We start from the raw sequence: 23,510 nt of genomic DNA, 5'->3' as shown, positions 1-23,510 counted from the left end.
GACCGCCGCCTCTCCTCCACTCTTATCACCTCTTCCCACTCCAGAATCCAACACTTTTCCCGTGCAGCCCCCTTCTCTGGAACGACCGCCCTCGTTCCATCCGTCTCTCTCCTACTCTGTGCTCCTTCAAAGTGCACTCAAAACTCACCTCTTCCTCAAAGCCTACCAACCATCTACTTAACCCCCATCTCCTCCCTTTAGCTTGTCCTCCCTTCTCTCCTCTTGCCTCAACTGGCTCCTCTTGTGCCTGGTCTGTTTACCCTCCCTTAGGATGTAAGCTCGTATGAACAGGGCCCCCTCCCCTCCTGTCTCCATACTTGTTCTTCCGCTCCGTCTTTACTGCATATGACTAGCCGGAGTTTCTGAAGTATTGGTACTTTTTGTTCATTGTTCTGTATGGTTTCACCCTGTATAGTCTACTGTTAGTACTGTGTGCTGCGCTGCGGATACCTTGTGGCGCTTAACAAATAAATGATAATAATAATAATTAAATACATACATACATTATACACAATGACTACATTGTAATGGAAAGGCTGTCACTTCACCATGCTTATAAGGGTGGCAGTCTGAAAGGGGAAGTGCTCAGGGACTCCTGAAAATAGATGTACCAGTGATTGATATACACAGACAAGATTCTATCTTGATGAAAAAGTGCTTTAAGATGTTATCATTTGGCCAATATGTTACAATAATGTTTTCTGCGTTTTACATGGTGCAACTCTTTGAACTATGCAATTTTACAGCATGAAAAAATAGATGGTCTTTTATGGGTTTATTTTCCTCTGTACCACTGTCCTACAAAACTGGAAACTTTTTTTTTTTTTATAAAAAATTACTATATTGCAAAATGTAAACCAACTTCCATTACGAAAACAGTGATGTTCTCTTACCATAATGTTATAAGGGAAGAGTGTGAAAGTAGGCTTTCGGACAGGCTAAAAACAGGTCTTGCATCATTTTCAGATAGAGGCAGGCTGACAGATGGAGTTGGGTGTAGAGTCCCAAATTCCGTAAATTATCTCTGATGTTCTCTGATATGGACCAATAAATGTCATACCACAAACTATGAAACATTAACCGTTAGGAACCACAGAGATAGATAATATTTGCAACATTTCAGTGGGTTGGGAAAGCCTGGTGTGACTGATTGTAATTTGCCACGATGTTGGATGGTTCTGCGGTATTACAGATTTGTTTAACTCTTACCCTCAATACCTTGCAGTTACTATCCACTCCCCCTGTTGCTACTTGGTGCCCCCACTGTAGGAGAATAGGTGCTGTCCACCTCCAGGCTCCCTTATCAAATCCTGTAACCAGGTTTAATCACTTAACTTTCATGGAAATCAACTGGACCATGTCTTTACTTCTACCACTGTACTCCATATTGTGGGGGAGGGTGTTAGTTATGTATCACTGATTTCTACCAATAATATGATATAAAGAGCAATAAGTAAAAAAAAAAAAAATAGCCACGCCCTGATCAGTTTGACATTTTCCATTAAGGTTCCATGCAAACTGATTTTTCACCTGACAATGTTTTAGTTGCAGCTTATTTCTGATGAGTGCGTTCTTGGCAAGCACTGAGCTGCAGTAGTAATTTTCTTCTCCCCTCTTGGACAGTAATGCTTAGTGTATGGCAGCTAAGCTGGTGGTAGCACAGTGCTCCACATTATCAGAGCTTTTCACAGCTGTTTGAAATCTGTGTACAGTGTATTGTTAATTGAACATGATGCCCTTAGGAGTAATAAATGTTGAATGTGGCAATTTCTGCTGGGATCTGTCGCACAGAATTTTAAAGACTGTGATCCTTTCAAACACAAGTATTGATGGTCGGGGCCTACTTTACCTGTCTTAAACTTTTGGGATTTAGCTAAAAGGTTTTAAATGCTCACCCCCCAACCATAACTTTTGTGTCTGCTATGGAATGTCCTGTAGTATAAATTACCTGCTACATTAATGTTTTCAGGTCCATCTAGTCTACCTTTTGTTTTGGGTTTCTGTTTTCTTATATTTTAAATTTATCTAATGTTTACAGATAAATCTAGATAGATCTAAAACATAATCTAGTCATGTGTTTGCCCCATGCATTCTTGAATTATTTTATAATTAGGTTCTTCAAAAGTGCAAAGTAAAAAAAAGTTCCTGCTTGTGTTACCTTGTTACCATTAAGTTTTCTGTCCTTCAATTTGAAAGTGTACCCTTGTTCTAGAAATCTTGTAAAATACGGTCTTCCTCAACTCTCTACATTATTTGGATGTATTGTAATATTTCGATCATGCCACTTCTGTTGCTTCTCTCCTCTAAGCTGTACATGTTCAGCTCTTGAAGGCTTTCCTGATGGCTTTTGATAAACAGCCTTTGCATCATTTTAGTAGCCCTTCCCTGAAATTTTATTTTATTAATGCCAATTTCAGATGGGACCTCCAAAATTGTAAACCTTCACCAAGGTCTTTCCAGTGACCTATAAGGAGGTTATAGAACCTCTCTCTTCCTGTTAGATCTACCTTCCCACTGTTTGACTACAGTGCTTGCTTACCTTATATCATCTGAAACAAACTCATTTTCCTCTGTTATTGATATGACATCTTTCATTCTGTATTCTGCCTTTGGATGTTTGCGATTTATTTAATTTTGATGTATTAAACTTAGGATTTTATATACTTGTGTTCTGTAAATCACAGGGCATGTGACATACACCTTCTGGGGTATAAACCCTGCTAAAAAAAAATTCTTTCATCCTATCGGGGGGATCACTGCTACCATGGGTTGTGAGAGTGGAGGGGGTGTTGGCACTTAACAAGTTCACTTTGTTAATGTATCAAAGCTGACAAACCCCTCTCTGCAACCCCTGTAGCTCCTCAGTCTTAGTTGAGTGCCCAAGGGAGTTGGACTTGCTTTTAATGACAGGAAGAAATATTCCTCCTTTTCTAATTATATTTTGTTTTAATTTTTGCAGCTGTGTGCACTGTTAACTATACAGAACACACTTATCAGTCAGTAAGAGCCGGATGGCTCTCACTAACATCGAAAATCTTTTTTTTTTTTTTTCCTTTCTTTTAAAAACCACTCAGAGCTGACAAGGGGCTTAAAGCACCTACCACGCTGATTCAATAGCGATACACTGGTGCTGCCAGAAACGGCGAAGAGCGTCGGTAATCAGAACGCCGCTCCCTGCCATATTGAAAGATACCAAGTCCCCCCTTCAGCAAAGGAGGGGGGGCGCTCGTTCCTCTGGAAAAACGGCCACCAGGAATCTGCTATTAACGACTGCTACATAATATAGATGTAGCAGATCGCCTTGTGAGCAGCAGAAAATTCGAGAGGAACAGGAAAACTGTGCAGTCGAAGGGTACTAATGACAGTCTCAAAAGCCCCCCCACAGTCTGCAGCAAGTGAGATATTCCAAGGGCACCAAAAATTCCTGTGAAAAAGAGCAGTAGACATTTTCTGGGACACTGAGTTGCTGACAGACCTCTCCTGCTCCAGAAGACATCTTAGCCTGATTGGAAGTACCATTTTTTTCTTATATCTCTATATCATAGATAGGGGTATATTGAAATAAAGCTGTTGTTGCAATAGCATGTTTGATAAAATATAGAATACTAATTGCATAACACATAGCCTGGGTATACTAATTTTTGACTCTGTCAAAGATTAATTAGTACCTTTCTGTTTGCCTGTGAGTGATTGCCTGTATTTATTCTTTTACTGTTATACTGTTTCCTTAAAAAAATGTCTGATAAGGGAACGGCATCTCGGGCAAAATATTACACCTGTTCCAAGTGTACAGATAAGTTACCAATGGAACTACAGGATCCGAGGGTGCTTTTTCCTGACTGCAGTGACGGTACCCGGGCCGTGCATTCTCAGGTTAGCGCACCGCCACTAGCGGAAACGTCAACATGGACAAATGCCCTGACACTGGCGGTTGAGACATTGGTTAAGCTGCTATCTAAACCACCAGATTCCAGCTGCTGCAGCAGTTCTCCCCTCTACCTCAGTAGCCATTGACCCCTAGTAACAGGCAGGACTACGGAAACTGCCAAATCCACAGACTTGGGACAGGCTGGGATTCTGTCTGTCCTAACCTCACAAGGAAGGAGAACCAGCTTGGTTCGCTTCCCTAGTTAGAGGACTTGATAAGATAAACCGGTTCTTGGATGCGCCAAGACCGTTACCCAAAAATAAGACACACCAAACCACTAACTCCCTTCTGTTCCTCTCTGATTCGAAGGGATCGTCAGAAGAGGGTGAACTGATAGATGACTCTGATTCTACACAGGTCACACACCCAGAAGAGTCTTCCAGATATCAGGGTATTGACGACCTGGTGGTAACAGTTAGTCAGACATTTTGGTATTCTGGATCTAGAATAGACAAGAACATCAGAACAAAGTCTCTTCAAAAAAGGTAGGAAACATGCGATTCGCTTTCCTCCATCAGTCGAACTGAAGGAAATGGAAGCATCCTGGAAACAACCAGATAGGAAATTTACTGTTCCGCGAAGGTATTGGCTTTATATTCATTACAGACGGATGATATCAACCGTTGGGAATAGGTTCGAAGGGTTGATTCACCGGTGGTGCGCTTAGCACCACACTCCCTGTCCCAGGGGCAGCCACCCTGCAGGATAATACTGACCACAAAGCAGAGGGTTTTTTGTTTTTTTTAAAGTCTATCTGCACTGCGGCAGGTACGTCATTCAGACCTATGTTTTCATCAGCATGGGTTGCCAGGGCTATGGAAACATGGGCTGACCAATTAGCATCGGGTCTGCAAAATTCGGAATTGCTTCCCCTTGCCCTGCATCTCAAGGAGGCTTCTGGATACTTATACGAGGCCGCTTAGAATGCAGCCTCCATTTCTTCTTCAATTTCTACAACTGCAGTAGTGGCCAGGAGAACCTTTTGGCTCAGGTCCTGGGATGCAGACACGGAATCAAAAAAGTTGTTAGAATCACTCACTTATTCAGGGGGAATGTTATTCGGACCTGAACTGGACAGCATAATTTGCCAGGCCATAGGAGGCAAAAGCAGCTTGCTTCCTCCCTGTAAATGTTCCTAAACTTAGGACATTGAGGTTTGGTTCATTTCGGCAGTCCTTTCGTGGGGGCTCTGCTGGCCTGGCCCAGACACATAGACTGAGAACTTCGCGCTCTAGAGGACAATCGTAGAGAGGTAGCTCTTCCTCATCCACAAAACATTCATCTCCCAAGCTTCCGGAAAAGCAGTCAGTTTGACTGTCTCCCTCTCCTCGCTATTGTGGGAGTGGGTGGATGTCTGCGCTTTTCAGAGATCAGTGGGCAGCATCCTCAGAAGACCGTTGGATTTGAGGGATCATGATGAGAGGATACATGATAGATCTATCAGATCCACCTCCTCATCGGTTCTTCGCAATTAGCTTACCCCCGCGACCGTCAAAAGAAAGAGGTGATGCTTACATGTGTTGTCTCTCTTCTTTTCGTCAGTCATCCGCCAGGTTCCGGAACACCAAAAGAGACACATTCTACTCCAATCTCTTTTTGGTCCCAAAGCCGCACAGCTCGTTCTGGCCTATGCTAAATCTAAAGCATTTTAACCGATACCTATGGGTGGTCAGGTTTTGAATGGAATCTCTCAGGTCAGTCATCAATGGATTGGAACCAAATCAATTCATGACGTCTAGAGACATCAAATATGTCTTCCTTCACATACCTATCTGGAGGGCTCATCAGGCCCTTCTCAGATTTGCAGTGGGACTATCTCACTATGAATTCAGAGCTCTCCCATTTGGCCTTTCGACAGCACCAAGAGTGTTTGCAAAAATAATGGCAGCCTGTCTTCATTCCAGGGGAGTGCAAATAGTGCCCTATGTGGATGATCTGCTCATAAGCCTCCTCGGCTCTCCTGCTGAATCAGCACCTGGTCCTTACTATCAGGACCTTGGAGACGCACGGATGGCTCATAAATCGAGAAAAGTCACAATTGTTTCTGTGCCAGAAAATTACCTTTGTGGGACTAATGGACACCAACAAATAAGGTTTTCCTTCCGGAGGACAAATCTTAATTCCTGAGGAATCTTGAAGGCTCGGATTATGAACTACCGCAGGCAGTCGGTCCACTTGTACATGCGTCTGTTAGGAAAGATGCTTCTCTCCCCATCAACATTCTGGAGCTAAAGGCCATGCTAATGGCTTTAGAGAGCCCCCAGGCAATACTTCACATACACCCAGTCCGTCTGCAGTCCGACAAGACACTGTCGTCGCATTGTCGGACTGACTGGGCACCAGGAGCGCAGGGGCAATGAGGGTGGCTGATCGGAGAACCTCGTCCCTGCTATATTTGCAATCTTTATCCCAGGAATCCAAAACTGGGGAGCAGACTTTCTCCGCTGGCATGCGATGTTGCCGGGCGAATAGTTGCTCCATCCCGAGGTCTTCCGGCGGGGGATTCCGGACCTGGACTTAATGGCATCATGTTGCAACAGGAAGGTACCTCAATTTTGCTCTCGAGCAAGTGACCCCTTGGCCATCAACGTAATGGCGATGCCATGGGACTTCAGGTTGGGATCTGTTTCCTCCAGTCCCTAAGATTCCCAGAGTCCTTCAAGTGAAGGAAGGGGGACGCCCAGTCGTTCTAGTGGCTCCCGCTTGGCCAAAGAGAGTTTGGTACGCAGAAATTTTGGTGCTAGCGATAGGTCCAGGTCTGAAATTACCTCTTCGAGAAGACCTTCTTCAGCAAAGAACATTCACACATCAGGAATTGACTCTGCTCAATTTACCGGCATGGCAGTTGAGGCCAGCCTGTTGGAGGTCCAGGTTCTCTCCACGAGTAGTGAACACCCTCCTTCGGGCTAGAAAACCAGTTTTGGCACGTATTTACCACCACATCTGGAAAACCTACATTAGATGGTGTGAAAACCGATCATGCCACACGGCTACCTTTCGTCTTCCACGGGTTCTGGCTTTTCTTAAGGATGGCTTGGATGCTGGCCTTAGTCTAGTTAGTGAATTAGTTCATTGTGGCATACTGTAGCAAATGCCCTGCTAAGATCTAAGTAAACTCACATATCCTTTTTAGTTATCGAGTCAAAAAAATCTGCTACGTTTAATTTGATCTCCCAGCAACAAATCCACTTTTTATAGTAAATTTATTTGTCTACAATATGCCAGTGTATACCTTTCCCCTCTAGTGTAGATTACCCATTTCAATTTCCAACAGTAAATACAGAGCAAACAGTTAGGGAGTTTGCTATTTCTGTGTTCTTAAACATATCCACACTTTTTCAATTTTTAGCCTTACTATTTCTCCCTTTTTTGTTTTTTTTCCCTTTCATTAATGTATCTTAAGAATGTTTTGCCATCTTTTTTATCGACTGTAATCTTGTGTTCTGTTTGTGGTTTAATATGAATTATTGAGGTCATGCCTGAAAATAGGCATTTTTATGTCTAGTACATCAATCCAGTCAACAAAAGCAAATAAATAGAATTGTGTGTTTAGTCGATTTTAATTCTCTTCCTGTTTGTGTTGGTCTGTACTTCTTACATGTAGTCTTTTTAGCACTGTCAATTCCTTGAAAAATTATACTGACTTTCTCTTTTTTAGCACAAAGTTTTGTTGCATTTCATTATTTTTTTTTAAGTTTACTACACTGTTCCTGCACTCCACCTATCATTGTCCACCTATAAGAGAGTCAATTTAATATTTTCTCATTTGACTAGGCAGCCTTTCTAAAATCTAAAACCTATGTTTTAGCGCAGTTCTGCTTTACTGCTGTCTGTATATTTAACCATGCTAGACCTAAGTTCTCTTCTATGCATACATTTGACAATATGGGCACACTTCTAAGCTTAAATTGCACTGTTAATTAGTGTGCATTCTTACGAAAAAAGTATAGGTTTGTATGCAGACTTAAGTAATTACGCTTAGAGGCGCGGAACAGGAGAGGGAAAGGTAGACTGGCAAGCATAGGGTAAGTAAGGTTTTGCACACTTTACTTACTATGTAGAGGTGGAAGCAGCAGTAGATATGCCATTCAAGAGGACTATATGTGGTGGATGCTTCACTCCAGGTGCTAAATCCGTGCTAATGATGATCCTTGGCATGAACCATGCTAGTATGTTTTTTTTTGTTTTGTTTTTGGGTTTTTTTTTTCCCCCTTTAAAAAAAACAAAACTTGTGCACAATTTCCTATGAGCTCAAATTGATTATGAAAAATCAATTGATGTAGCATTCCCCAACACTTTCCATAGACCGTTTTCTCTGTTCAATTGCGGTATCAGTCAAAGTTTTCCCATCGGTGACCTATTTGGAAAAGTTTGTAAGTATAGAACTTGCTTGTCTACTTTCCACTACTACCAAATTGGCCTTACAAAAGATCATTTGTGTCCAAAATGTGGATTTCCTAGGTCAGACCTAACCCACTGCTTCTAGGAGTGTCCACCAATTAAACGGTTCTGGGCCCAGGTCTGGAGATTCTCATTTAATCCGTTAATTATTTCCCACAATCACCGGAATGGGCAAAGAGTACAAAGCTAAGAAAAACTGCAGAAACAACACTCCCAACTAGCAGTATCAGCACGGAAAAGTATTGTCCAAGTTGGGTCCAGAGCTCACCTCCTCCATCTCACTATTCAGAGAGAAACTGTTTCACATGCTTGATGGATTGGATGGAATTGGCACTGTAGAAAGAGACACAAGTACAAAAAAAATTTAAGACATGGGAAAGCTTTATTGACACTCAGAGTTGGTAAAAACAAAGGTTTGCAAATGCTTCTGCCAACCGACATTGTTTAAAACTCGCATTTGTATTCAGGATCCACCAGTCTTGTTGGGGTGATTTAGACTAGCCCATAGTTTCCAGGGGATGTTCCCACACTCTTCACTGAGAACAGCTAGATTATGGTACAATAATCTGCTATAGTCTAATGTACTTGGATGATAACCGTTAACTGATATGTTATAAGCTGTATTTGCTACTTCTGTTATTGCATTTTTTGGGTTTTATATTTTATGCTATGTATAATTAATATGTATTCATTGTTATTTGCGTCAGTAAAAATATATTTTAAAAAAATATGTATCTTGAAGGCTCTACCAGCACTAATTCTCATAGCCTGGTGTTGGCAAAATCAGGGGGATGAAAATGCCTATACCAGCACTAGGCTATGTCAGGCAAGGTCCTCCTGCCATAGTGCTGTGGGTTTGGGGACGGGTTATGAAAAAGTAGATGTAAACATTTTTAAATAGCGAACTACAGGTCCTAGCAATCTCTGGCTTACTTAAATTGCTAGAGCTTTTACTACTATTGCCACTTTTCCTTAATCTACCACTATTACCAATACACAGTTAATTATCTTTAAGAGATCTACCATTTATCAGCCTTCCCCCATTAACTAGTTTAAGTAACAAAATAAGAATTCTTCACTAAGAATCTGTTCCCCTAGTTTTGAACCGCATTGTATCCTTTCCAACTCAATACTGACAATGCCATACCATTCCTCCTTGCATCATTTCTTTAATGGAATGTTAAGTGTCTATCTTCCTCCTTCCTATAAACAGGCAAGTCTTCTGAGAAAGAAACTGAGGGTGCTGCCTGCCCAAGCTCCTTAAACAGACAGAAAGCAGAAAGCTCTCTGCACTGCTAGACATCACTGATCATCATTAGTTACATCTTGTATATAGCATCTACCTCTCCATATTGATCACTGATTCAACAATATTTGCCATATGCTTTTGGTAGGCAAACAACTCCACTATTTAAGAGTGAACTTTAATGATTTTAACACAGACTATTACATTAATAACATCAACCATAAACTATAATGCTGTGTCATTTAGCATTCAGGAATTTTAGAACTGGAAAGTTTTTGTATGAGCAGATCCTTATTTTGTGATTTCAAGGATATGATGGTTGGTTCTGGTCACCATCAATATTATGACATTTTGTTTTTGCCTTAAAGTAGGCCCCAGTATCCTTTTTATAGCCTCTTTTACCGTGAGATTCATGTATGTGATGTGTGCATATTCTGTTGAGTGACGTCTTTTATACTGTGTCTTAAGCCGGACAAACATGTTAAGTTCAGGATCTGTGTTCAATTTGGACACACTTTAAAAACTCAACTGAAAAGATCAGATTGTTTGTCAGGGAAGCTAAATGTAGGCTAATGATGGCACACACCTTGAGAGAGCAGCGCCCAGTCATGTTTATTTCCCAGAAGGATTTTGATTTAGTCACCTGGATTGCATGGGGTAATAGTAAGCTGGATTTCAGCTCAGGGAGCTGGGAGCTGAAATCCAGCGAGAAAACTACCGTAATAATTGTTTTTACGCGCACTATTATTGTAATAACGGTAATAGTGCGCACGTTGCAAGATTTTCGCCGTTTCCGCCGACAATTGAATATGCCCCAAAATGTTCAGTCAAGGTATGGAAATTGAAGACCTTTAAATCAACATAATATAATCTGTAATCTCATTTGTTTTCTTGTGCAAACAACCATAAGTTATGAGAATCTTCAGCATGTGACTGCTGTACTTTTACAACTAATAACTTCTAATAGAAGCTTAGATTAAACACGTGCTTTAGCAATCAAAAGAGAAAAATAAGAAGGATAATTAACCACTTCATGGCCACTGGTTTGTTTGATAGATCATCTCTTTAGCAAGCCCTAAACAATTAAAATGTAAGCCAGGTCTAATAGAGCTTCGGTACTATCCAGTTTACATAGATGTGATAGTGCTAGCACTTCTCTTCAGTACTGATCTGGGACTGTTGTCGGCATGTCACTGAAGTGGTGTCACAGGAAGTCTTCTACAAATGGATGCTTTATGCTCTATTTATGGTATTGGGAAGTTAATGAATACGTTTCTGGCACTCTCTTGAATCCCTCTGCTGGTCATTGACAAACTGACAAAGGGGTGTGTGGTTGGCAAGTAGAGAAACAAGTGAGAGAGAGATAAAAGTAGACAACCTGAAGTTATTTGCCACTTGGCCCATAAAGATTTGGCCACCTACATGTGTTGCCCAGTTGGCCATTGTTCCTGCTGTCTGTGTTTTTGCACTAAACGGCAGTATCGGACCACGTGTTAACGGCTTCTGCTGTGGAAGTTATACAATAAATGTATTGGGACTAGTCAGAACCCCCGGTCTGAGGAAGATTTTTCCATATGTTTGAATTAAACTTGTTTAATTGACTTCTGAAAATTGGCGCCTTCAGCCAATTGACACATGTGAGGTGACTATGACTGAATTGTGCACAATGCAGAGATATTTGTTCTTTATGACAATAATTTGCAAGGACTCACACTGGAAAGCAATTATGGAATATTTGTGATAGTCAAAATAGTTAAAATACAATAAATGTAGTGAAACGTGAGACCATCGCTTGGCCGCCGTTAGCATTTAGTTTTTGAGATCTGGAATAAACCACATATATAATTTAATTTATACTTTCTTCTATTGACTCCTCTGTACAATGGTATCTTTGTTTCTGCTCCAGGCACTAATATTGTACTCTATTTCCAAGTTCAATTACATGCTTTGAATTAGTATCTTAAATACTTAACAAATTCAGCAACTTAATTTTTCTCCAGTGTGAACAAGTGTTTGTTTGCAGCAAATATGAATTATTTTTTTCCTTTAACCTCAGGCACAAGCATGTGCTCTTCTTCTGAAAGCTCTGCAGAACCCCAATCTAAAGCAGACCCTCTCCCATTCAGAGTGGCAAGATCTGATCACAGAAGGCGTGTCTCAGGTTGCAGAGGTAAGTCCATTTAATACAGACTATAAAAGCCAGAAGAATACAGTAAAGCTACCCATGATGATTTTCCTAAGGAAGCATGTTGTTCGTGTCCCTTTTCCGCGTATTTAAAATGGGCACATTTTAATATGGTGTTCAAAATTATAAACTTTATTTTAAAAAAAATAATAATAATCATAATAAACAATCAGCTTTTAGACCTCTTGGAAAATGTTTCTATTAGTTATTTCTAGTTACTAATGACATAGTAGACTGCATCATCATGAATATTGGTTCAGAACACAAAATAGCTTCCTCTCTTGTGTGTGCTCAATGTTTGTCACATGATTTATTCTGAAAGTGTTTTATGATGGAATGGAGATCAGTCAGTAAAACCCAGTTAGATGCTGTATGAGGGTCATCTCATTCCAGCAACTTGGTATTGTTCAGATATGTCATTTCTTTATGCATATGAGTGATGGTGCGCCCATTAATGATCTGCTGATCTAACCCTGACTGTACAAGGATGCAGGTACCGTTTCTTCCATCTGGCAACCTGCTTTCCTGATGATAAAAAACCATGCCCAAAACGGTTCAGACTTGCATCAGTGTAAAGTGGTGGTAAATGATGCTCATCCACAACAGACAATAAATGAGCATAGGAGGTTTAGGTGAGATTATTAGTTTGCATCAGGGTCTAAAAATCATATATGGTTGGTGGGAGCATATAGTGCTACACTGCAGGGTTCTATAAAACCATTGCCAGAGAGTATAGCCCTGGTTTCTGTAAGTTTATACTAAATGTCTCCATAAGTGATTTGTTTATTAAGCACAGTTACCGATGTGGTCAAGTTTTTCCAAAATAGAGAACTGGTAGAGTTTTTTTTATTTATTTTTAATAAAAAACATAATAAACTGGCTCACAAATGCAGTCTTCGTTATTGTCCGTTATAGGGTCAGACTCCCTTCACTTCCTCTGTGCTTTTCTAAAAAAAAAAAAAAAAAAAGGTCAGGGCTTTTCAGTTGAACAGGCATGGGAGTGTGACAGAAGATGCAGAGCTGGCAAGTAACAGTGTTTGTCATAAACCTAATGAATTCCCAGTGTTTTATTCACAATGGAAGTGAGGGTCCTATATTGGTAGGGAATTGATTAGGGTGAGAGTGTAAATAATAACTGGGAGTTGGCAAACTTGCTTGCAGTAAATAGTTGAGAAAAAAAGGCTGGGTCTGAACAGGTTCTTGTGTTGAGCGCACTTAGAACAAACAAGCAAACAAAAAACTATGAATTCTCGACGGTGGATTTAAATGGAATAAGAAGAGCCCCCTCTGGGCAGTGTTGTCTGCTTAGTGGATTACAGAAATGATTTCTTTAGTTGGATTAGAGCACGTGAGGTGGTGATATACTAGAGCGAGATGAGCACGGTAAATCAGGACTCATTTGGAACTATGTAGGATGTTGTAAACTCTTCGAGTCCCATACAGATTACATTTCTGTGCTACAATCTGACTAGACAAGATTTACTCACTGCTAGATCATGAATGCTTATCGAACGTGTAATTTATTTTTTTTAGGTATGATTGTGGGCAAATAGTTTTTAGTGCAATATTTTGTAAAACATGGCCTCCAGAGGGCACTCACCTGTGGTCTGACGTCCTCTGTATAAGGGTCAGACCCCATGTAAGTAACCTTTGGTCACTGGGTTTCACTTTCCAATTTTCCAACCAAAAGCAGATTTTCACTTTTCGGTGTAATTATACCTAACTTTTTATCAAAGTTAAAAGGATAAGAACTTTTGGCTCAGTAGAAACTTTTATTTAATCAAACTCTATTATTAAGTGATGATCTTGGATAATCGTTAAAATTGTAGATTAAACATTTTTTTATGAGCAACTACTAAATAGTTTAACTTTTTTGACAATAAACAAATAAGTTAAAATAAAAGTGGAGAAATGTAAACAGCACAAATAATTTTCTTGTTTGTTAAATTTTAATATTGCATCTTATTAAATAGTTTTCTATGGCTTGTACAACAGTTGTAGTGTATTGTTATCTTACAGTTGATTCATTGTTTTGCCAACCATAACATTACCTGCAATCTAAGAATTTGTTCTTTGTTTGCAGACTTTGCAGAACATGGAAGCGATTAAAGTGAAAGTTGACCAGGAGAAAGTAATAAAGTGCTTTGAGCTACTGAACTTCCTAATTAAAATTATAACCCAACAGGTATGTATAAAAAACAAACTACATTTTCAATATCAAGTTTCATTACATTACTGTTTCAAGGAATGTAACAATCAGTGCTTGAGTTTCATCTCCTTCACCAAGCATTTTATTAATTGCATTGTTTGATTTGTTGTGACTAAGGGTGCTCACCAAGGGCCCAATAGTGTGCATGACCTAGTGCGTCTAGATACAAATGTGGTTTTTTTTAAAAAAAAAAAATTTAAATGAGTCTTGTGGTGAAGAGAGGTGTCTCAAGGAGACAAATAAAAGGCCAAGAAAGCACATGTTTGTAGTCAAGTACAGAGATGATTCAGAATGTTCATGATCCTTAATTCCAAATATGTGGTTTTTACATGGGCTTCCAAAGACTCTTGTAGTCTTCAGGGAAGAATAGCCATTACCTTGGTGAACACCTGAATGCAGACTTCACTATAAAATGGAAAGGCTTGAATTGGTTCTTTTCCATGGAGAACTGTAGGTGTTTCCCGTGGCACATGGTTATGTGGAGACTGGAGTCCAGAGTATCTGTGGAACCCATAAAGTCCCCCTGATTGGATAGCTATAAAAAAAAGACATTGAGGGCCTTGAGGACCAACAAATGATTGAAAGTCATTCTTGGGCATTAAATACAAATTAAAGTGAAAACCAGAGCCTCTGATACAGAGGGAAGAGGACTACTACTTTTGGAGTGAAACAGACTGTAGTCACTTGTGTGCTATTCAGGTCTCTGCGCTTGTGAATAAGCAAAAGGGACGAGGTTCCTCAAACTCTTGAGGTAGCTTTTAGGAAGGACAGGCAAAACCCAGTGACCCACCAGGAGCTCTCCTAGGAGTTCTTGAATGTGGTCCTTCCTCATATCTAGAGGGAAAAGTTAGGAAAATGTGATTGATTCAGCAGGCTCTGTATGCATTCTCTTGGCTGACCAAAAGTGATCTTCCCTGCGCCTTGCCTCAGAAGTATTTGCTGAGAAATAACTTCCACTAAAGGAGGGTTTTCCAGTAAATGAAAGGGAAACCATAATTCTTAATTTCAGGAAGCGTCTTTGTTCAGCAGACCCCATTTCTGTCTTGGCAGTTGGAGCATATCCTGCAGGCCTTTACTAACCAGAGGATATTGAGGGAGTAGTGTAAAGCTACCCCAACAATAACAAGCATAACATTTAGTAGACTTTTACAACTCCTGTCCATAGAATCCTTGTAGTGTTTTCAACACTTTTTAGCGGACTTTCATTCAAACTAAACTAACCAAAATGATTTCATTATGACAAGGACTTTTCATCCTTAAACAGTCCTGTGTCTGTGGAGTAGTCTGATAGTGACAGGTGTAGGATGGTTTTGAGAGCGTGCAGCAGCTGGTTACTTGGAAGGGGGTCTCTGGGTCCTCTCTTATGACGTCAAGGTTGATATATTGATCTGTGTCACTCCTGGGCTCTCCTTCTCCTGGTTAGAAAAAAATATTCGGGTTAACTCTATGAATACTCTTCTTAATCATTGTTGAAAAGTTCTTGGCAAGGCTCTGTCTTCCTCTCTTTGGGCACGTACAGAATGAAAGAGTGGTTCTTCACTACATGTTCACCAGAGCTGGATTTAGTATGTAAGCTTGCTGATGAACCATTAGTGAAGGAGCCATAGGTAATAGAAAGAGGAACTTGCTCATTGAAATGTATTTAAAAGTTGAAATCCCCTTTGATGCTATTTACAGTTGATACAGAATGTATTTTTTACTTGTGCTACAGTCTCAAACATCCATCTGTTTTCACCTGGGGTAAATCTTCATTAAAGTTTGCATTACAGTAATATGATTTTATTTATATAAGCTACAGTATTTACCTAACTGAATGTGATTAATTTGCAGAAACTGGCTATTAGTCTTGCAGAGCTCCATCCAGTTCTCCAAACACTGCATGAAAAAGAGGGATTTGGGAAAACGCGACTGGAAGACATGTACTGGAATATAATGAACCTACTTGGATTTGCGTATGTATATTTTGTATGGGTTTTAATATTGTGTTTTTGTTTTTTAAATACATGGAAATGTTAAACTTTCTTGTCTGAAAGCATACACTCTTCATAACAATAGTCCAAGTTCAATTCACAGATACTACTTTATTTTTATAGTAAATTGTTGATTGTGGGGCTTAAATAATCCACTGAGACAATGCAAACAATATTTTTATATCCAAATGTGCTAATGGATTAAGGGGTCTTGGAAACAGAAATAACCGATCTTACGTTGTTTCAAAAACTCTTGGGATATAAATTATATCCCTTTCAACAAAACCTTGTAAGTGTGGTGTAATTCATTCAGTACTATGGAGCATTTTAAGATTCAGCCAAACACCTCTTTTATAGGTGAAACCAATGCTGATAAAATAATTGATCAAATAATGTAATGTTCAATAAACATCTGTAACTGTTTTCCAGCTCTTTGTAATTTTATCATTTTCACTCCCAAGATTTACAAATCTAGTTATCTATGTAGATTGTACTCTAGTAACAGGGATAGGGGAAGTGGATGCGGTCGCACCAAATGTATGGAGTGAAAAAAACCCTCTAGGTAATAATAATTCCAAAATTATGGTTCCTTATTAGACGAGGGGTGCATCATAGCCCATGGGCAAGATTAAAGTAATAAAGAGAACAGAAAAAGAGGGGTTTTAATGAGATGCACTATTCACATCCATGTAATGGGATAGGGATTGTGTGAGAGTCTCCAATGTTAAAATATAACTTTTATTAATTACTTATAAAATCACAGCGAAATATAAATTCAAAGTAATATAAAATAGAATACAAGTGATTAAAAAAGATTGAGTTGATTCTCCCTTCAATAGTCTCAATAATTTGTAATTTCTACGGGTAAAATAGAATTATAATCCCGTAAGAGTATATCAAAAAGCTGAATCCTAAATTCAAAATCAATTATCTAAATTCCGAAACCTCATATTCCATAATGGAAGAGGTTGTTCCTGTTCATATATTGGAGAATATTATGTAATTCCTTAGGAGTCTGAAATGGAGCTTTATTAAAAGAACAATGCCGTGTTCGGGATTCCTTCTTAAATATTGGAGTCAGACTAACCTTATTTATATATTTAAAATGGTAGTCTATATTATAATCAATATTACGGCGAGTATGAGGTTGGTGATTAATCAAAGTCCTCCATAGTTGGCTGGTTTAATTATTTCTCCAAAACATCCCCTTGAAGTTTATAAATTCTTATGCACACTACATGTAACAAGCAGGTAGATTGTATTTATGATGATCACATTGATAATAGAAAGAGCGGGCAGAATGTACAAAGATCATTTATGTAAAATCCGGGTATTGTCCCTGTGTCAGATATTTTAATCAAGTACTAGTTCGCTTCGTACATGAACTGTTGGCTTAATTTTATAACTCTTATCACAAAGTGCTTGTAATATTGTGATTATGTAGCAAAGTGCATTATTTATAGGAAATAATGTGGCGAGCAAGTTTATTTTGGTGCCTAGTGCCCGTGGGGAACCCAAGGGGTAGAATGAAAAATTTAGGGTCGAAGGGTAAGGGGGTTTGAATTAACATTTCTATCAAAGCTTTAATTTCGCGCCAGAAGGGAATCCGTTTCGGGCAGTCCCACCATATATGTCGGAGGAATCAGGCCGTATCTTTTGTAGTCAAGTAGGAACATAGTACCATCGGTAGAGGAGTTTGTAAACATTTTCCTTTATTCGGATGCAGATTGAGCTGGAGGCAGCATTGTCCCAAATTTCTGACCACTCATCATCAAGAGGAGAGCCCAGGTCATGTTCCCATGACATCTCATGAGGGTCTCGAGAAGGAGTAGAGGGAGCAATTAGTTCAGAGTAGATATTAGAAATAAGACCTGACGTCGATGCCTGGCGCAGACACAGTTTTTCTATTGTTGTGAGATGTAGAGAAATAAGACGTAGTTTGGAGAAGGAGTGAAAATTGCGAATTTGCAGGAATTGATAAAATATCCGTGTGGGCAGGCCAATTTTAGATTAAATGTCCGTAAATTGGGGAAATGTTATGTCGCGGGTTATGTCATTTAGGAAACGTATCCCTCGGGAATGCCACGCAAGGAATGCGGAATGGTGTAGGCCAGGAGGGAAATCAGGGTTATTAAAAAGGGGGATAATTGGTGATGGATACGGAGAGAGACCATAGAGCCTGATTGATGAGTCCCATATAGCCAGAGAGTGGGAGATTATGGGATGAGACAATGCTTTTTTGGGGCGACGTGCCCACAGAAGGAAAGCAGGAGTAAGCATCCCCAGACTCTCCGCCTCTAGTGTCACCCAGACCCTAGCAAAAACAGGACCGTTCCATAGGACACACTGAGCGATTTGAGCCGATAGATATTATTTTCTAAAGTTCGGTATACCTAGACCACCACCCCGCGAGGATCTCTGTAAATCCCTGAGTCGTACTCGTGGGCGTCTACCTGCCCAAATAAATTTAGAAGACTCAAATTGGAGGAATTTAAATACATAGGGGGGAATTCGAATAGGTAAGGTTTGAAAAAGGTATAACAGTCTGGGAAGAATATTCATTTTAACAGAGTTTATACGACCTATCCAGGAGATAAGTTGGAGGGACCAGGTGTTGAAATCTTTCTTAATTTGGGAAAGGGTATGGGGGAAATTAGCTTGGAATAGATGGGAGGGATTTTTGGTAAGGAAGATCCCCAAGTATTTTATTTTATGGCGATGCCAAGTGAAGGGGAATGTCTGATCTAGGATTGCTTTATCTGATTTAGAGATACAGAAATCCAAAGTTTCAGTTTTGGCAGGGTTAATTTTATAGCCGGAGAAGTGCCCATAAGTATCTAATTCCGAAAGGAGGGGGGGAAGAGAGGTAATGGGGTTAGACATGCTAATGAGGACATCATCTGCATACAAAGCAATTTTGCTTTCTGTAGAACAGACCTTTATACCGGAAATGGATTGGTTGCAACGAATTCTGGCAGCTAACGGTTCGATTATAAGGGCGAAGATCAATGGGGAGAGGGGGCTATTTCGCTGTGATTTTATAAGTAATTAATAAAAGTTATATTTTAACATTGGAGACTCACACAATCCCTATCCCATTACATGGATGTGAATAGTTCATCTCATTAAAACCCCTCTTTTTCTGTTCTCTTTATTACTTTAGATTGTACTCTAATCATTCATTACTATAATTTCTCAGTTCATTCAGAGTCCTAACAGTAGCTCATTTTATCCTGATTGATTTCTGCATGTAATGCATTATGTTTTAAACTATATTCCCCACTCCTGGACACCATTTGCATAGGTAATACTTCTGGCTGCCCTCACAGAAACATTCTTACAATACCTTTTCTATTTTTAATTCTAGGCGTCCAAAAAAAGAAAAGACAAAAGCAGTGAATGATGCTGTCCCTGAAGTCGAGAGCATATCAAAGAAAAAGAAAGGCTTCTTGCCAGAGAGCAAGAAACGCAAGAACCGGAAGAAGGCCAAGTCTGAAGGTGAGCAGAGTGGTGCAGATGGCAAAGTGGTGCATTGCGAGGGGCAGGAGCAGCCAGATACCAAGCCTAAGAAAAAGAAGAAGAAGAACAAGAGGAAGTCTGGGCACCAGGAAGGTGGAGCACAGGAGAGCTCAGCCGGGGCACCAGCAAGCAAGAAAGCCAAACCTAATGCACAGGCCATGAGCAAGCCAGCCATATCTGCAGGGAAAGGAAAAAAGAAACAAAAGAAGGCAATAGACAGCTAGATATGGATGCCACAGCGTTTTGTCAATGAGCAGACTTTTTTAGTCAGATCTTGTACAGTGTTTTTGGTGTTTTGTTTTTTAAACTCCGGCTTTGTTCCTTTTTATGTTCTCTCATTTCATTAAAACACAACTTTGGTAAACTTTAGATGCCAAAGATTAAACAAAATAGGAGTCCAATATTTTGCGGTAATGTATTATAAAGCTGTTAGATATGACTGCTTTTTTATAATCGTTATGGAACTGAGTTTTATGATAAAAGCTGTAGAGAAAATTTTATTTTTTATAATACGAGTTGTAGTTGTAGAATTCTTGCAATAAGAAAATTGAAACGTTTTCTTTGCTGGAGTCTAATACAGAAGTATACATCTGCTTGTTATGGCTTTATACAGCGCATCTGTACAGGCCATGAGCAAATTTGGCCCATGGAATTTGTTTGATGCTTCATTGCCTTTTCTCCTTTATATTTCGGACACTGGTCATACCCCACCCCATGCCTCTAAGATATTGTATTGTGAGGATCACACATGGAAACGAGTGACACAGGGGTTGTAAGGAGAAAAGCATGGCACTCTACCTATTTTCTAGGAATGGGTGGGTTACTAAATCTGTTTGAACAGCTCACCATTCAGTAAAGTTCCGTAATAAGCATGTTATTCTCAATATACATGTAATTACACATCCCTGATCTTTTATCTGGAAAACTGTTATCCAGAAGGTTTCAAAAGTCAGGCTTCTAGTAAAGGCTGCAATTGGGTTAAATTGTAAACGAGGTATAAATTTGTGAAAACCCTTCTAACTAGACCTTTCTTTACACATAAATCCATAAAGGAAATATGGAGACATGTGAGATCTTGTTTATTAAGGGTAACAAAAGGTCTCGCTTGATGATGCCTCAACAGGTGCAGGGAATTGTTGTGTGTGCAGCTTTCAGAGTTTGTACTGACCCCACCCCTCCCCCCAAATGTGATGGAATGCAAACATGCTGGCTCAATGTTCCATTTTTATTATTGCCTCAAGGGGTTATCAAGGCACTAAGAAATTGTGGATCCCTGTCAGATCAGTCAGGGGAACTCAAACTAGGTGGACTTTATGGGAAACCTATCATTTGTAGTCTGAGTGTATGTAACAGTCATGCATGGTAATATTTGACTTCCAGGCTTCATTACAGAAGTGGAAGTTGCTCAATCAATTTATAGGTTCATGGCAGGTGCTTGAAAGGCTGAGGTTATCCAGCAAGGAGCAAATACAGAGAAAAATCCCTCAGCACACTGCTATACCCAGCAAAGGAGTTGCTATTTCTGTTTGTACATAAAAATGCAGACATTTCGGTTGCATACACTTGTAAATGTTGGGAAAGCCACCCGCCACTTCACGGCACTTCTGCTAATAGGGTGTTCCTATCTTTAAATAATGAGTCCCTATTTTTGGCCCATACATATGTGTTTTTAAATTGAAAGCTAACTTACCAAGAGGTGCCACTTGGAGTAGTTTGGGGTACGTCTTGGTAAGATAGCTCTCAGACATATATGTATGTCCCAAAAATAGGGAGACGCTTTGTTAACGTTCGGACCACCCTATTAGCAGAAGTGTCTTTAACTGGCGGATGGCTTTGCTGGTTATAGCAGTGTGCTGGGAGATTTTTCTCTTTCAAAGATCATAGTAGAGCTCTGTTTAGGACAGGATCATTTGCCTTTATTTTTAAATGCCTGAAGACCGTGGCATTGCATGGTTTGAAAATTATATAGTAACCTAGGCAGTATGTACGGTTTTAAAATGTACCATACACAATGCCTTGAGAGCACATTGCAGTCAGCCAGTAAATACTAATTAAAACTGTCCCCTAATTTTAAATAAGCGCAGAAGTCTTAGTTACACAGACTTGTAAATACATGATCAGCCACAACATTAAAACCACCTGCCTAATATGGTGTAGTTCCCCCTCGTGCCACCAAAACAACTCTGACCCCTCGAGGCAAGGACTCCACAAGACCTCTGAAGGTGTCCTGTGGTATCTGGCACCAAGATAATGGCAGGAGGTCCGTTAAGTCCTGTATGTTGCGAGGTGAGACCTTCATGGCAGAAATTTGTTTTTCCAGCACATCTCACAGATGCTCTATAGGATTGAGATCTGGGGAATTTGGACACCAAGTCAACACTTTGTCATGTTCCTTGGACCATTCCTGAACAATTTTTGCAGTATAGCAGGGCTCATTATCCTGCTGAAAGGAGACACTGCTATCGGGGATTTCCGTTGCCATGAAGGGGTGTACTTGGTCTGCAATAATGTTTAGGTAGGAGGTACGTGTCAAAGTAACATCCACAGGAATGCCATGACCCAAGGTTTCCCAGCAGAACAGCCATATATGCACTATGGAGCTTTGTGTATTTTTTAAACATCCCTTAAACGTTAATCGCCAAGTGTAGCAAGGCAGTCTCCTCTGTGATAACTTTTAGTCTAAGTACAAAGCCCTGTTAAAAAACAAAAAACAAGGTGCCTAGTAATATGCAGTATCCTCTTTATATTTAAAACCACTATGTGTGCACAAATTATGTATATAATCAATCCTCTTCAACTCTTGCTCTATCTATGTACATCTATCAATATACAGTGTGTGTAGATAGATATTACGAGCTTCGCCTAACCCTATAGTGAAGGGTTTAGTGTGCACAGTAACTTTACAGTGAGGGAGTTACAAAATTAGAGGTATATTGTCTACTATTGATTATACCAATCTCTTTACTATGTGTTCTCCATTGCTCATTATCTGCCTTTCCATACTGTTGACCAATTAAGCAGTGGGTTTAGTTTTACAGGTAGTCCAGTTAAAGCTGGATATATGCCCTAATGTGGGATTGGACAACCTGTGGCATAGTTTGAATGTTTTCTGATCTTCTGTCTTAATGGTTCATAAAAGAAACAGCAAACTTTTTTTTACAACAAAAAAACAAAACACCATTTTCCACTTTACAACATTGCAGACATTTATTTTAATCCTCCCCTTGCTCTAAAAATAATGTGGATCACCTAGTGGTAATTAAAGGTTTGCAAATTTACTTGTCTCTAAATCACCAGCATTGATACTATGTAATTATGTTGTGGTATTTTCTATGCAGAATTAAATATACTTTTTTTTTTTTCCCCTTGGAAATGTTATATTCAAGATTACTACAATTTCATAATTTGTCATTTGCAGATTACTCATACATGTGTTTTCATCTATTTAAAACATACACATTGATATTTATAGTATATTAGGTAATGGTTAAATGTAAGATAATGGCTTTAAAGCTGTGTTAGGGTGTCCTTTAAAGTTGTACTACCACCTGGTTAAACAAACGTGCTCCAGCACCATTATGGAGCCTTAGGGGGCCACATGAAGCCTTTTTTCCTGCGACGTTTGTTTCTCTCCTAACACAAACCAAAGGGTATAAGTAGGAACACCAATCATCATCATCATCCCCATTTATTTATATAGCTCCACTAGTTCCGCAGTGCTGTACAGCGAACTCACTTGCTCATTAGTCCCTGCCCCATTGGAGCTTACAATCTAAATCTCTAACATAATACACAATCACACACACACACACACAGATTAGGGTCTATTTGATAGTAGCCAATTAACCTACCAGTATGTTTTTGGATTGTGGGAGGAAACCGGAGCACCCGGAGGAAACCCACGCAAACACAGGAAGAACATACAAACTCCACACAGATAAGGCCATGGTCGGGAATTGAACTCATGACCCGAGAGCTGTGAGGCAGAAGTGATAACCACTAAGCCACTGTGCTGCCCCATGCTGACCAATCACAATCTCCAGCCACCCAGG

At 39.7% G+C, this 23,510-nt stretch overlaps 1 protein-coding gene across 2 annotated transcripts in view; it reads left to right on the top strand.

Moving 5' to 3' along the window:
• The window catches only part of MYBBP1A (MYB binding protein 1a), a 94,960-nt gene extending 72,325 nt beyond the window's left edge, over window positions 1-22,635 (top strand). For both annotated transcript variants that reach the window (XM_075194980.1, XM_075194979.1), the window contains 4 exons: window positions 11,632-11,745; window positions 13,844-13,945; window positions 15,800-15,921; window positions 19,307-22,635. In XM_075194980.1, coding sequence (XP_075051081.1) covers window positions 11,632-11,745; window positions 13,844-13,945; window positions 15,800-15,921; window positions 19,307-19,682 — 714 coding nt within the window. In that variant the 3' untranslated portion in view covers window positions 19,683-22,635. The remainder of the gene's footprint in view (window positions 1-11,631; window positions 11,746-13,843; window positions 13,946-15,799; window positions 15,922-19,306) is intronic.
• The last annotated feature ends 875 nt before the right edge of the window (window positions 22,636-23,510 follow it).

This window comes from Mixophyes fleayi, chromosome 2, assembly GCF_038048845.1.
Source record: "Mixophyes fleayi isolate aMixFle1 chromosome 2, aMixFle1.hap1, whole genome shotgun sequence".
NCBI classification, from domain to species: Eukaryota; Metazoa; Chordata; class Amphibia; order Anura; family Limnodynastidae; genus Mixophyes; species Mixophyes fleayi.
This window is presented reverse-complemented; position numbering and strand designations above follow the sequence as displayed.